The 15,305-nt window shown below is 47.7% G+C and overlaps 1 protein-coding gene across 1 annotated transcript in view; it reads right to left on the bottom strand.

The window, feature by feature from the left end:
- Positions 1-2,751: 2,751 nt before the first annotated feature.
- The window catches only part of MDGA2 (MAM domain containing glycosylphosphatidylinositol anchor 2), a gene marked incomplete at its 5' end in the record, with an annotated part of 153,079 nt that continues 140,525 nt past the window's right edge, over positions 2,752-15,305 (bottom strand). Inside the window, 3 exons of the mRNA XM_017738811.1 lie at positions 2,752-4,828; positions 5,334-5,439; positions 10,494-10,624. Coding sequence (XP_017594300.1) covers positions 4,740-4,828; positions 5,334-5,439; positions 10,494-10,624 — 326 coding nt within the window. The remainder of the gene's footprint in view (positions 4,829-5,333; positions 5,440-10,493; positions 10,625-15,305) is intronic.

Genomic DNA, 15,305 nt, shown 5'->3' with positions numbered 1-15,305 from the left:
GTGCTGGATGTCAAGGAAAGCTCTAGGATCAGTGGAGGTTGGATCTCGCAGGTGGGGCTGGTAGATATTTGGGGTCTGGAAGATTCAGCTCCATCACTTTTGGGGGAACCAGAGGTTCTTCTCCCAAATTTAGAGGAAATTCCACATTCCCAAGGATTTCTGGCCTTCAAATCCTAATTGTGCATCCGTGGTGTCATTGGAATGGGTTTACTCCCTTTTAATCCATGTTTTTATCCCTCCTTCTATCCCATCCAAGATCCAGGCCAGGCTGGAGAAGAGGTGGGTTGGTAGTACGGTGAGATCCGAGCCTTTCATGATTTTGTAGGATTCAGCTTGTCCAGGGAAGCTGCTCCATCCCCGGAAGTGTTCCAGGCCACGTTGGAGGGGACATGGAGCAGCCTGGGAGGTGTCCCTGCCATGGCAGGAGTGGGTCTGGGTGGGATTTAAGGTCCCTTCCAACCCAAACCATTCCATAATTCCATGATTCCACATTCAATGTGCTTTGTGAAAGGAAAAGGGAAGTTCTCCACTACCATCATTATCCTCCCAGATCAGCCTGAGAAAGAAATGAAAAAACCTGGAAAACTTCTCCTGTGCTCCACCCCCCTCTGCTTTGGGAACACCCAGCTAATTCCTGCAGCCATCCCATCAAACCCCGTCACTTCTCCCAGCATCCCAGCACTTCAGTTGCTGCACATTTCAGTATTTGATGTCCAATTTAAGAATCCATCGGGGACATTTCCAGGTTGGATACCCTGAAACTGAATCAGAGAGGTTTCAAATTCCAGGGAACTGCCAGTTCCAACTGCCTTTGATTGCTGCTCCAACATCTTCACATCCATTTTCAGTCCAAAATGTACAATAAAATAAAAACCAAGAGTAGCAAATTCATACCTCAAATTGTTCTTCTTATCCATGGCCTGGAGTAAAATCCCATTTCCTTTTCAGTGCTTTATTTTGGGAATGGAAAGGAAGATAAAACTACTCCCACAATCAACATCGGGAACAGAAATCCATCTTTTCTTAGCACCTCCTGCACTCTAGCAGAGTAAAACGGGAACAGGCATGGGAAATACATTTCCTTTCACACAAAATCCTCGGATTTTCAGGACACACAGATTATCCTGCCCTGAAAAAGACATCTGTGGTCTTTGTCAATTGAAATTCTTTATCAAACATTCCACGGGAGTGAGGGAAAGGAAAATCCAAATAGAAAGAGGAAACATGGATTTCAGCCTGCAGTTTTAGTCTGGGATCTAACCAATGGAGCAGGATCTCCTGTTCCTTATCATCCAAATCCCTTATCACAGGCGGGACATCACAGGGCACTTCCCAAATCCTAACTTCCCAAATCCTGACTTCCCACGGAGTTCCCATCACGCTGCCACCACCAGCCCTGCGGCCGGAGCTCTGCCCTGTGCCTGGAAAATTCATCTCCAATGGGCATCCAAGGTTCGGCTTGGATTTTTGGAAGGGATGGATTCAAGGGAAAGGCAGGAATGCTTCCTGTTTTCCTTCAGCCTGGTCTATGGAAGGTGTCCCCGCCTGTGGGGTTGGAATGGGATGAGCCTGAAGGTCACTTCTGACCCAAATCTTCTGGGATTCTGTGGAAATGATTGACAGATGGCCACTCTGGCTCCCAGCAGATCCAGGCCTTCCAAAAAGAGTCCTGCCAAAAGCACCCACGGAGAAGCCTCTTGGATCACCCCTCAGTTCTGTGGCTCTCAGGAGACATCCATGGGAACATGCACGACAAGGTTTGGATCCTGAATTCCCAAACACACCAACCTCCGAAGGAAAATCTGCCTCAGGGTCTCACCATACCTGACCCGCTCCTCCATCCGTTCATCCACAGAAAAAATCCAGAGCTTCCAAAGGGAAATTCGGTGATTTGTGTTTTTTAAGGGTGTCAAACCCCACAGTCCATCCAGACTCAGAGTTCCCACCACCTTCCAAACCCCACAGGCCACCAGACTCAGAATTCCCACCCTCTTCCAAACCCTATGGTCCATCCAGACTCCCACCATCTTCCAAACCCCACAGTCCATCCAGATTTGGAGCTTCCCACCATCTTCCAAATCCCATGCTCCATCAGACTCAGAAGTCCCACTTTCTTCCAAACCCCACAGTCCATTCAGACTTAGAGTTTCCAATGTCTTCCAAACCCCACAGTCCATCCAGATTTGGAGTTCCGACCATCTTCCAAACCCCATGGTCTATCAGATTCAGAGCCAGTTTTCCAAACTCCACAGTCCATCCAGATTTGGAGCTTCCCACAGTCTTCCAAACCCCATGGTCCGTCCACACTCAGAGCTCCCACCATCTGCCAAACCCCACAGTCCATCCAGACTTGGAGTTCCCACTTTCTTCCAAACAGAGCAAGGTCCTGATAAACCCAAGGCTGTGGGTTCAATCCTTGTATGGACCATTCAGTTCAGATTTGGACTTGATGATCCTTGTGGGTCCCTTCCAACCCAGAATATTCTGTGATTCCAGGGATGAGCTTTAAGGTCCCTTCCAACCTAAACCATCCTGGGATTCTCTGAAAATGTCCTGACTTGGAGTTCCCACCATCTTCTGAGCGCAGGGACTTAAAGACACCAAAACTGCCTGAAAACCAGGGAGCCAAGGGCATCCTGGGAACGCTCCAGCCCCCAAGCACCACCAGTATGGACCAGTATAACTCCAGCTGACACCAGTTTAGCAAGGAACGCCCTGCCAGGGCCTCAACAAACACACGCACCACGGGGCTGCCTTACCTGGAAAGAGGCTTTATTGAACAGAGCTGGAAAATTATCTCTTCAGTGGAATTACTGAATTTGCACAAACATTTCTCTACAGAATAAAAAAAATCAAGCCTTGTCATTGTTTTACTGCATCTCGTTGTGCTTTTTATACTCCTATTTGCAATTCTTATACTCATTTTTTTGTTTGTTTTCACATTTGTACTCCAATTATTTGCATATCAGGTTTTGTTTTTAATCCTAGGGTGTCGAGAGAACACAGAATAATAATAATAATTATAATAATTATAATAATAATACTCTTCTTTAGACAAAAGTCTTTCTTTTTTTTTTTTTTTTTAAGGAAGTTAAAAGCTGAGATAATTTAAGGAAAAAGGTCTTCAAATTTCATAACCAACTGGAAGGGAACTTTACAATGCAGTGGAAAACCGGCACGTGTTCGGGTAGCTCGAACCCATTTTGTACAGCTTTTATTTTTTTTTCCTTGTAAAAGTGGATTATTTTTAAATTTTTTTCTAATTTTTTTTTTTTTTTTTTTAATTTCGCTACAATAACAAAATAATCTTTCGCCCTCTGCACCGAGTCTGGCTCCGGGGCAGAGGCAGAGCCCCCTCGGGGCGTCCGGAGCTCCGGATGTCGGGAGCCATCCCAACGGAGGGGGAGAGTAAGAAAATCATCCTGTGTTTCACAACCTTCTGCATCAAGTGTGTGTCTGAACCACCTTTGTTCCTCTGGTTGACCCACTGGAGAACCTGAAACGACGACGACGACGACATCAAAAAGTGCTGCCCCCATCGGCAGCACCAACGGGAGCTGTTTCTAATGGATAAGAAGCTGAAAGGCCATGGCTGTCTGGAAGGTCACACAACACTGACCTCATCCCAAAGGCTTTCCACAGCAGCTTAGGTCCATCCATCCTTCTCCAGAAGCGGCTCCGTCTCCTTGCCTGCACACCCAGGCTCCAGAGTTTGTTTAGAAAAGAGTTTGCACAACCCACGTTTTTAGCGGTGCAAAGCTTCCGTGTTGAAATCATCGTTATTACATTTATTATATTTTTTTTCTTTTTTATATATATATGTATATATATATATTTTGTTCTTTTTTTTTTCTTTTTTTCTTTTTTGAAATCAGGCTTGTTTCATTGAAGGCACTTGGTTTCCATGGCAATTTATAAAAGACGGTGGTTTGGTTTCTTCACTTCTGAAGAGCTGATGACTCTGGTGGGGAGGGGAGAGGGATCTTCCAGCGGCCGCGAGCAAACTCCCAGTGAAGCCTGTGACAAATGTAAGCCCAGGTGGCACATCCTGGATGGGAATGCATGCAAAAGGAGACAGCACACAGTCACCAAGCAGAGCCATGAGGAATGACACGGGAATGTCTGCAAACAGCTCCGATTCCGGGTTATCCTCGAGGGGAGGTGACAGCCGAAGTAGAAAGGGCCAACATTTGTTTGACTCTACGCTAAAAACCTTCGCGAAGGGAAAATGAACGCCAGCTCTTCACGTACCCTGTTTACAGTGAGGTGTTTCTCTCTCTTTTTGTGTTTGTATTTCCTCTCTCTCTCTCTCTCCTTCCTCTTTTTTTTTTTGGCAGGCCATTAGGTTTCCATGGTAACAAGCAAACGATTCATTTGAAACAAAACCAGCCATGACTTTGTGCTTTGACAAGGGTTTCTAGAGCTCTTTGCCGAGAGTTCAACCAGATGATGCTGAATTCATCAGTGACCACAAAAGCACCTGAAGGTCTCTTCCTTACTTAGGCCAGATCTCGGTCTCACGCTTGGTTCTTAGTGAGTTCCACTCCCGTGACGCCTTTTCAAGTCCCCAGTGCTTTCTAAATTTTTTTTTTTTTAATTATTTATTTACGTATTTAGTTAACTTTTGAGTCAGTCAGTGGAGGAATCTTTGGTAGTTTGTTTGGAAATGTCCATTTTACAAAGACTCTTTCTTCATGCCAGTGCCTGGTGAATCTTTTGTAGCCTCTGCCAGGATAAGGTCACCTCTGATGACTTAAGACAGACACGAGGAGGAGGAGTGGGAGAAGTCGTATATGTACTAATGTCCCAACAGCACCTGATCGTAGATCTACAAAAAGGGGGGGGTGGGAAATAGAATTAAAGAGGTGCCCACACCCCCTCAGCATTGCTACAGTGCTCCAAGGTCACCTCCCACCACAAGGGGACAAAGACAGCCCTCACCAGGTGGATAGAGCAGGAACTGGCTGAAAATCCACCTGGCCGTGTAGTTACCTCTGTTTTAATGCACACACGGGATGGAGGGATGAAACAAAGTCCTCAGGGAATCACAGCAGTGATTTCCATGGATTTCACATGGTTTGGGCCCCCTGGACATTGTTTTGATGTTGTTTTATCTGAGTGTCTCAAATCTAGCCCAGCCTAGTGTGGAGTCACCCACTGCTCTCACCTCTGCCTCGTACCCATCCAGCATCTCCCATCTGAGCAAAGCATTCCCAAGGACAACATTCCACTTTAAACCTTCCAGCTGAACCAAAGCAGGGACTGTTCTGCTGGAAAAGATCCATTTGGGAAGCAGAAATACAGGAAGCAGCTTGTGGGGCGGAGCCACTTACTGTTGGCCGGTTGGTCGGATTTCATACACTCTCCTTCCACAATGGACACATCGTCAATAGCAATGTCCCCTTCGATTCCAGGGCCACGGATCCCTTCAAAGATGAGCTGGAAAAAAGAAGCAGATCAGAGGCTGATAAGTAAAAAACATCCAGCAGAGAAGAGGGGGATAAATGAAAAATGTCCACCAGATCAGAGGGGGATAAATAAAAAAGGTTCCGTTGCGTTCAGCCCGGCGTTAACCCGTGAGGATGGGCTTGGAATACTCTACAAACACTTTTGAGGTGGGAAAAACTATTCAGTGGGTTTGGAATGCTCTTCAGACACTTCTGGGGTGAGAAAAACCAATTTAGTGGGTTTGGAATGTTGTTTCCCAGGGTGGGAAAACCAATTCAGCCGAGTTCTCATCAACGTGAGGGTGGACAAGGAGGGGTGTGAGCTTTGAGGGCTTTTCCTTTCCGGAGTGAGCTGGAAATCATCCTCAGTCATCACCTGGTGTGTCCAGAGCAGCTCCACCGCTGTGTGCTGTGCTTGTGTGAGGACAACGTTCCTGGAGCAAGGAGCAGGATTGGATGGAATCAGAGATTTAAGGAGATTGGAGGTGTTTTTCCCAGAAATTCCTGCCACCTGAAGAGGCACAGCTTGAGGAATGTGTTGAAGGACTGAGCGTCCCCTTGAGCACAGACTCCATGAAAACACTCAGGAGCAAGAGAAATTCCAAGGAAAACAGAGGTTTCTGGCAAAGAGCAGGATTCAATGGAATTAAAGCTTTAAGGAGATTTTCCCCCAGAATTCCTGCCACCTGAAGTGAGTGGCAGAGGCACAGCTTGAGGAATGTATTGAAGGACCGAGCATCCACCTGAGCACAGATTCCATGAAAACACTCAGGAGCCAGGGAAATTCCGTGGAAAACTGAGATTTCTGGCTCTTGGACGTGGCCCAACCAGTCCCTCCCATCCCATTGTCCACACTGGGATCCCTCACCTGCACCTGGTGGATGGGACAGGACCTGTCCCCTGCATCCTTCTCCGGGCCCAAAGCTTGGGAGAAACCCACCAGGATCCAGGCTGGTGTCCCTGCATCCATAACTCAAAGTTATTGTTATCTCAAGGGCTCAGGAAGGGAATTCCTTTGGTTTGGAGGCCACAGGGATCTCCCTGGTGGATTTTAACCTCCAAGATCTCCTGCTGGGGCAGGAATTGTTGGCGGGACAGCCCCATGTCTCTCCTACCCCTCTTTTAAACAGAAACCAGTACCAAAAAAACCCCCACTTTTCTTAAAATTAAGACATTTGCAAATAACCTAATTCGGTATTGTGGAAGTAAATTCCATGCTAGGATCTGTTTTTCCCAACATGTGGGTTTAGAAGCTTAGATTCCATCTAGGAATGTTTTTTCAGAGGAATTGGGTTGCGTTTTGGCATTTTAGTTCTATTTAAGAGGAACTTTAACCTCTGTAGAGTGGCTGACTGGGATTTTAAGGTCCTGCTCATAATTTTCTCTCCAATATTCCTTGCCTGACACCAAACTGCTGGAAAAGGAAATCGTGCCTGCATCGTGAGAGGAAAACATCTCCTCCCCCAAAATCCAGCCCCAGCTCGTTGGCAGCAGGCACAACACCCATCAGTGGAGTTGAAAGTCCAATTTTCCCTGACAATGGAAAACAATTTCCAGCCTAAAGGGCTCTGTCCAAACACAACAGGCGGCGTTTAATTAAAAGCTGCATTTGGCAGCAGGTCCAGTAGCCCTCAGAGAGGGGTTGCTCCACACTCAGAACAAATCAGAGCACAAGAGTTGACAGGGCACGGAGCAGAACCCAACCGGCAGCTCCCAGGGATGGGCAGGAGGTGCCAATCGAGCAGAATTCCCTATCAGTATCCCCCAAAAAAAGCCAACCCCATTGTGGTTTTGCAAAGCTGTTGTTACAAATACTGCATCCAACTGGAGAAAAGGGGGGTTCTGTGTACAGAAAAGCCACCCTGCTCTTAATGGAATGGAATTCTGACCCTAAAAAGCCAGTCCTGAGTGGTTTTGGGAGATTCAGCTTCTGCCTCATCCCTGGCAGTGTCCAAGGCCAGGTCGGACGAGGCTTGGAGCACCCTGGGATATGGAAAGTGTCCCTGCTTATGGCAGGAGGGGAACAAGGTGGTTTTTAAGTCCCTTCCAGCCCAAAGCAGTCTGGGATTCTTGGATTTTTCCACAGGATTTCAGGCAGATTTTTATCCTCCCCCACATGCCCCTCTCACCTCTTCTTCCTTTCCCTGCCAGGCACTTGGGGAGTCCCAGGACAATCCCACCAGGTGGGCAGGTGCAGGAGGGGTTTCAGGGTGTCATTAATAACCCTAAAATTGGGGAGCTGAGAGGTTTCAGTTCGGTGCACGTCGACCTGCAAAAGGGGTTAAAATCCTGCTGGAGACTGGGCCAACTGGGACAAACTGGTCTCTCACATTCCCCCTGTCAAGGACACCTCCAGCCTAAAAATTGGGAATATTCCCTTTTGGATGGGTGAGTGGAAGCGCTGAGATCATCCAAACATGGAGAGAAATCCTAAAGTAACTCCACAATAGTTTTGTGATTTGGGATTGGGAATCCTGCAGGGCCAAGGGCTGCAAGCCTGGATGTTCCCAGCCCATCCTGCTGCTGTTGGAGTTCCTTGGACACAAAGTGACCAGATCTGGGTGGGCTGAGCCCATCTGGGGCTCAGACAGCGACGGGGTGGCACTGACCCAACAGGAGGGACCAGGACCTGCTGATACCAATCCTTTGGGATAAATCCTGGAGTTTTTATTTGGATACTGCAATATTTAGATCCTAAAGTAGCAATAAATCTAATCCCAATCATCCACACCATTGCCATGTCCTACTGCTCAAACCTGAACTAAAATTGACATTTCCTGGATGACAGAACCAACGTTTCCCCCTGGTTTTGGGGCTCTCTATTTTTGGGGTGTTCATTTCTTACAAATATTGAATATCTGAATATCTGAGCCGGATTTGTGGAATATTTTTGAGATTTAAGGCACTGCAGTGCTCCCAGTTCTCCAAGAAAAGAGCTTTGTTCTATATCACAGGGACTGACAAGGTATAAAATCTTTTCCCCCTATAAATTACCCTATAAAAGTTTTAATTTCCTTGTCACTGCCATGTTTTACTGCAAAGATTCCCTTCACTTCCCTCTCCTTAAATTTAATGGGGAGCTTTATATTCCTTCCTACTTACACTCCTAAATGGAAAATGAAATTTGCTTTGATGCAAGAGATGCTAAAAAAAAGGAATTTAGGGCTCTGAGTGCTCTGACATTTATTTGCTAAATTTGGTCAGAGCTTTGCATTTATTTTATGCTGAAACCTTTAAACACAACAATGGAAAAGGTGAAAAACAGCCAAGGAGAGGATCTTCCCTTTGGACTCTCCCTCCCCTACTCCCTGGGATTGCTGCTGCCAAATCCTTTCCATTTCCCTGCCCAAAGGTCTGATTCTTCCCTGATTTTCTAAAGCCCTTCCCAGGTCTCCAAAACCCCCTCAGATCCCTCAAATCCATCTTGTCCCTCCCTTTCCCAGGCCATTTTTTATGTTCAGATATTAAAACATGTCTTTGTCGTTCACTCTTCAGAGTTCTTGGATTTTTCCCAACTTCACCAATGAAAAACTCAACCACTCTGATCTTTTCTGTGCTTGGTCCAGGGTTCCTCAGCTCTGCTCTCCCTCTTCTCCCCATTCCTGACACTTTGCTCCCATCAAACATCCCAGAATCCCAGCCTGGCAGGGACACCTCCCACTGTGCCAGGCTGCTCCCAGCCCCAATGTCCAGCCTGGCCTTGGGCACTGCCAGGGATCCAGGGGCAGCCCCAGCTGCTCTGGCAATTCCAGCCCAGCCCCTCCCCACCCTCCCAGCCAGCAATTCCCAATTCCCAATCTCCCATCCAGCCCTGCCCTCTGGCACTGGGAAGCCATTCCCTGGCTCCTGTCCCTCCAGGCCTTGTCCCCAGTCCCTCTGCAGCTCTCCTGGAGCCCCTTCAGGCCCTGCAAGGGGCTCGCAGCTCTCCCTGGATCCTTCTCTTCTCCAGGTGAACATTCCCAGCTCTCTCTCCTGTCACACTGTACTTCACATATCCCTCTCCCTCAATTTTCCTTTAATTCCCATCCTTGCAATTGCTCTGCAATCCCATGGACCAAACCATTTCTCTCCTGTCAATGCCTCTCATGCATGGAAATAAAAACCAAGGATGAGGAATTCCCTGAAAATAAAGGAAGCGAAACCCAATGTGAATTTCTAGGAGAGCAGTTTGGATTTGCACTGAAGGAATCTTCCAAGGCCAGGTTGGACAGGGCTTGGAGCAGCCTGGGATAGGGGAAGGTGTCCCCGCCCATGGCAGGGGGTTAACGGGATGGGATTTAATGGGATGGGATTCAGTGGGATGGGATTTAATGGGATGGGATTCAAGGTCACTTCAGACCCAAACTGGTCTGTGACTCTTTCTCCCAAAAATACATTTTCTCCCCCAGGGGCCTGGAGGTGACAGAGCTCTCAGAGGAGAACCCTGCACTCCGGGCACGGCTTGTGACTCCCACGTTCCATCACCACATTCCCAGCCTCGCTTACAGCAGGACCTGCTGGCAGCAGCAGCTGCTTTTTGGGGATGGTTCCGACTCCAAACAGCTCCCGGAGTGCCTGAGAACTTCCTCTAAAGGTCCCTCAGCCCCTCCCTGTCAACCCCAGCAGGAAATGTGTGAAAAACCTGTCACAACCCCGCTGTGTCTCATGCTCCCAGCAAACACTCCCAGATCTTTCCTTTTCCCGCAGAAAATCCACGTATTTCCAAAAACCTCCAACACAGGGGCCCTCAATCACTTCTCCCAGCGAGGAATTTTATATCCCACTTGCTAATCTGAAATCACAACCTGCTGGAATCACTGCCAGCATCTTTTGGATTACATTTTATTCAGGATTAACCCCCCATGGATAATTCCAAATCCCATTGGATTCTTTAGGAAGCAGGAAGGTGTTTTGAGTTCAAGCATTATTAAGCTCCGTGGTGCCCAAGGAGAGCGATTATCTGTCCGTGAGCAGCTTCCAGAGCTGTGAAATCCCATAGAAAAGGGTCAGTGTTCCCAGTCCACCTCCTAGCCCCGAATTCCCGGTTCTTGGAGGTGCCAGCCTTACCTGGAATGAGGTGGGGGGGTTGATGTTCACCCGGGCTTGGTTCCAGTGCTGTCCCTTGTTCCCACTCGAAGACCACAAGGGGTTTTCTATGGCAGTCTGACCTTTGAGCCGCAGGTAAACGTTCAAACTTCCTGGAAAAGAGGAGGAGAACTGGAGTTGGGAAGGCTCTGCCTGGAGCAGGGATGCTGGGCTGGCTGCAGCACCCTCCTCACCCATCTTTCCATGGATCTGAGCAGGTGTGGAACTTCCTCGGCATGAATTCAAAAGCTTTGCAATTCAGGAATGCTGGGAACTGGTGATGGGAGACTCCCAGCGGAGGGGAACTGGGCACCCATCCTGCAGCTCAGGAAAGGCACGAGAATTCCAGGGAAAACAGGCAAAAAGGAATTTTCTGTGCTTTGGAGCAAGAAATTGACATTTAAACCTCCTTATCCAGGGAGAAATCAGCAATTTGGTTGCTTTATGCTGAATTCTTGCTTAAAACCGTCCAGCTTTCCTCTGCCCATTGTTGAAGCCTTGGAGTGCCCTAGAGCCTGGCAGATCCATCTCAGAGAGAGATGTGACACCCTTGGGAATATTTCTGTAGGACAGCAGCATCCTCTGAGTTAAAATAATCTCCGAAATCCCTCCCCATGCAGGAAAACCCCACAGAGCTGCACCTTTCCCCACCAGTAGGCAACTGGTGCCAGCACAGACATTTTTGACACCAGGGTCACCTGCAGGCATGAACAGAATGAGACTCTTGGTGCACCAAAAAAACCCCAAATTTCATTTATCTGGGTTCATGAATTCACAGAATTTGGGGGTTTTGGTCCTGTTTGACACCGTGGTTGCCTGTGGATGCGTGGGGCAGTGGGGCCTCCTTGTGCTCTGGAAATTCAATGTGTTTCTCTTAATCTGAGACATTCAGACAGCTACGTTCCCACAGGAGCAGCGTTTTTTGGGATGTTTGGCACAGCAGATCCCACAAATGACTTTTCCAAGGGAAGCTCTCAGATCTGAGGCAGCTGCACCTGCTGAGGAGAAGTCCTTATTTCCAGCAAAAGCCAAACGTGGAGCTTTGGAAAACATCAGGCTGGACATTCAATGGAGCAGGAAACATTCCCCTGATGGCTCCTTCACCAGGGTGACCGGAATGGGATCGTCCATCTTCCCTGGAGGAGCTGGGAAGGGAGCCCTCCTCCCACTGCAGCAATCCCGCCTGGAGTGCAGGGAATGGGCACAAAGGGATCTGCTGAGGAAAAGTCTGGCTCTGCCTCCACACAAAGCAGAGAAAGACCTAAAAGCCGAGAGGGATTGCAAAGGGATTCCTTTAGCCCAGCCCAGGTGCATGGAGCAGGGCTGGGAATGCTGTTAGGACTCATTCCTCCTCCAAATATATTTCTATTTCTATATTTATATTTACATTTACATTTCCATTATCTATATTTATATTTATATCATTGTAATGTTATATTGTAATATTATGTTGTATTATTATGGAATCATGGAATGGTTTGGGTTGGAAGGGACCTTAAATCCCATCCCATTCCATCCCTCCCATGGGCAGGGACACCTCCCACTGTCCCAGGCTGCTCCAAGCCCCAATGTCCAGCCTGGCCTTGGGCACTTCCAGTGATGAAGCTCAAACTGAATCTTCCAAAAATGCTCAGGATTGGCCTTACAGGGCATGGATCAGGATGGGCTTTAAGGTCCCTTCCAACCCCAACCATTGTGGGATTCCATGAAGTGACTAGCAGGAGGCAAAAGCAGTGGCCAGGAGTAAAAACTGGGAATGAAGGAATAAAGTTCCATTTCTCCTGCCAGGAGAGCACGGGATGCTCTGGGATCATCTCTGCCATCTCGGCCCTTCAGCTTTCACGCTCTGCTCTCACAGCGGGTTCTGCTTCCCCCTTTTTTTTTTTGGGATGGCTCTCTCATGGCAGGAAAAATTATTGCTCTTGGAGCATCAATTGGAAATGTCCCATTTTGGGGTGTGGATGGAAAAATGGGAAGTATGGATTGTTGGAATGGGTGGTGACAGCTCTAATGGATGTACAAATTCCTTTTGTTTCAGCCCTGGAACACAGAAAAGACAGAGACTCTTCATCTTCCTCTTCCCAACAGCAGCTCCTTGTCTGCTTCAAATCAAGGAATGGGAATTCCTATTTCTCTTATTTTAGAGATAATCCACCTCTCCTTTGGATCCACAGCTGGTTTCTCTGGCAGCCAGCACTCCCCGAGGGAGCTCTGGGATCTGTCAGGAATTACAATCCCACTTGTGAGCAGGAGCTGCGTGTTCCAGGTGAAGAAAGCCCTTCTCTTCCCAAATCCCACTGCCATGGAATGGGATGGGATAACCCTGCTTATCTCCTGGATGAACACTGGGGATGATCTCAGTGATGAGCTCAGCTCTGCACTCTGCTCCCTGCGAAGATTCCCAAGGACCTCTCCTTATCTCCAGGGAAATTTCAGCCCCCTCTCCACGGAATCCCAAGTTCCGACCAGCAGGCACAGAAGCTGAGCTGGATAAACTGGGAAGGGGTTTTAATTATTTAAAATAGGAATATTCTCCTATGGATACCACTGGGATCCCTCAGTTTTAGGAGTGGAGGATGAAGCATCATCTCCCTTAAACCCCAAGACCAATCCACACCAGGAACAGAGCATGATTCCAGCATCACATCCCATTTTCTTAGGGATCTTTCCAAACATTATTGGAAGTGTAGAAGGAATTGGATGAGCACTGAAATTCTTTTGGAAACAAAGTGCTTCGTCCCTGAGAGATGGGAATAACAGCCCTGGTACTGCTTGGGATTCTTCTGGATCCGACAGCACAGGGATCATAAATGAGATATTGGGAATTGGGAATTGCTGGCTGGGAGGGTGGGCAGGGGCTGGGCTGGAATTGCCAGAGCAGCTGGGGCTGCCCCTGGATCCCTGGCAGTGCCCAAGGCCAGGCTGGACATTGGGGCTGGGAGCAGCCTGGGACAGTGGGAGGTGTGGGGTGGGATGAGATGGGATTTAAGATCCTTCTAACCCGAAACATTCCGGGATTCCGTGGTGTTTGGAGCTCAGTCAGCAGCTCCAACCCTGCTGTGGTGGATAAATCCATGAGCTGGGAATGCCTCCTAATCCAAGAGCTGCCCTGACTGGCAGGATTCATTCCCAAAGGGGGATAGGAAGCACCTCTCCACATTGGCAGCAAATTCCAAAGCCCCGGTGAGGGGTCAAGGCTTGTGACAGCTGGTGATAAAACAGTTAATCTGTCCCAGCAATGGGATTTGGAATTATCCACGGGGGATTAAGCCTTCATAAAATGTAATTCCGAAAAAATCTCTATTACCAATTAAATATTTCCCACGGAATGGCCGGGGTTGGAGACACCTCTGGAGCTCATCCCATCCAAAGCATGGCTTAATTAAAGCAGGTGCTTAGGACCAGATACCACTGGATTTTGGAATCTCCAAGGACAGGGATTTCCCAACTTTCCTGAGCAACCTGTGCCAGTGTTTGACTCTTTTCAGCTAAAAAAAATGTAGTTTTACGTTTAAATGGAATTGTCCCCACTTTAATTTACTCCCATTGTCCCTTGTCCTGTCCCTGAGCATCCCCGAGCTTCCTCACACTCTTCATCCAGGAATTTTTCCAAGGGATAAGACCCCCCTGAGCCTTTCCAAGGCCAGGTTGGACAGGGCTTGGAGCACCCTGGGATAGTGGAAGGTGTCCCTGCCCATGGCAGGGGTTGGAATGGGATGAGTTTAAGGTCCCTTCCCACCCAAACCAGTCTGGGATTTTGGGATTCTATAAAAGAATGGAATTTTGAACATTGGCTAAAATGATGGGAGTTGCAGTTTTTAAAAACTAAGGAACCAAAGTGATACTGAGAAATTTGGGATTTTTACAACTCATGTCCATATTCCCAGGAATAAATCCAGTGGAATTCTGGTCGCTGATCACCACTGTCACCCGGGGTAAGATCCCTCCTTGCCTTGGCAATTCAAGGATTTCCACAGGGAAAGGGGGATCCCAGCAAAAATCTAAGGATAGACGCTTGCTCAAGAGGAAATCGAGGAAAAAAAACCCAAATCCCACAGGTTTTGGACAGACCTCAGTGTCTGTTTTTCTTTACGTTATCCCAAAAAACCTTTACACTCCAAATATGTATCAGGAATTCCAGAAACCCTTTTGGCCCTCAATGTTTGTAATTCGTTCTTCATAACGCCCCATAAATAAACGACCAGAATATGAATAAATGTTGCAATTTCTGTATTTTCTCTCAGCATGGAGTGGCTGAATCCCTTCTTTCCAATAAAAATCCCAGCTCCTGCTGCAGCACAGAGCCAGGAGAATTCCAACCTGGGGCTGCATCCACCTTCCTGCAGCACTAAAAAACCTGAGTGCACTTGTCTGCTCTGCTTAAAATCCGAGCTCTGCCTGAGGGCAGGGGGAGCTTGGACAAAGCAACCACCAGAATTCCCTGGGAGGATGAGTTTGCCCTTGAAACAGAGATAAAAATACATCAAATCAGGTCACTCTGACACTGGAAAACCTCTTGGCAAGCTGGGAGCACCAAGAACCCCACAAAAGACTTCCAAAAATTGGCTTTTTGTTGTTTGGACTTTTGTATTTTTCCACTTTTTTTTTTTTTTTCCATGCCACAGAAAGAAATTAAACCTGGGTGTTGGAAGAGCCAGGACTAAAAATAGACTGGTAGGTACCCTTTGAAAATCCACATTCCTGCAGCTTTGGAGCAAATTTGCCATGACTTTTCCACAGGAAACACCTGGGGAATGCTGCTGCTCCCTGCCTGATTCTGAATCCAGTCAGGCA

This window comes from Corvus brachyrhynchos, unplaced genomic scaffold, assembly GCF_000691975.1.
Source record: "Corvus brachyrhynchos isolate BGI_N302 unplaced genomic scaffold, ASM69197v1 scaffold245, whole genome shotgun sequence".
NCBI lineage: Eukaryota > Metazoa > Chordata > Aves > Passeriformes > Corvidae > Corvus > Corvus brachyrhynchos.
Note: the sequence above shows the minus strand (reverse complement) of the source record. Positions and strands in the feature narration are given on the sequence as shown.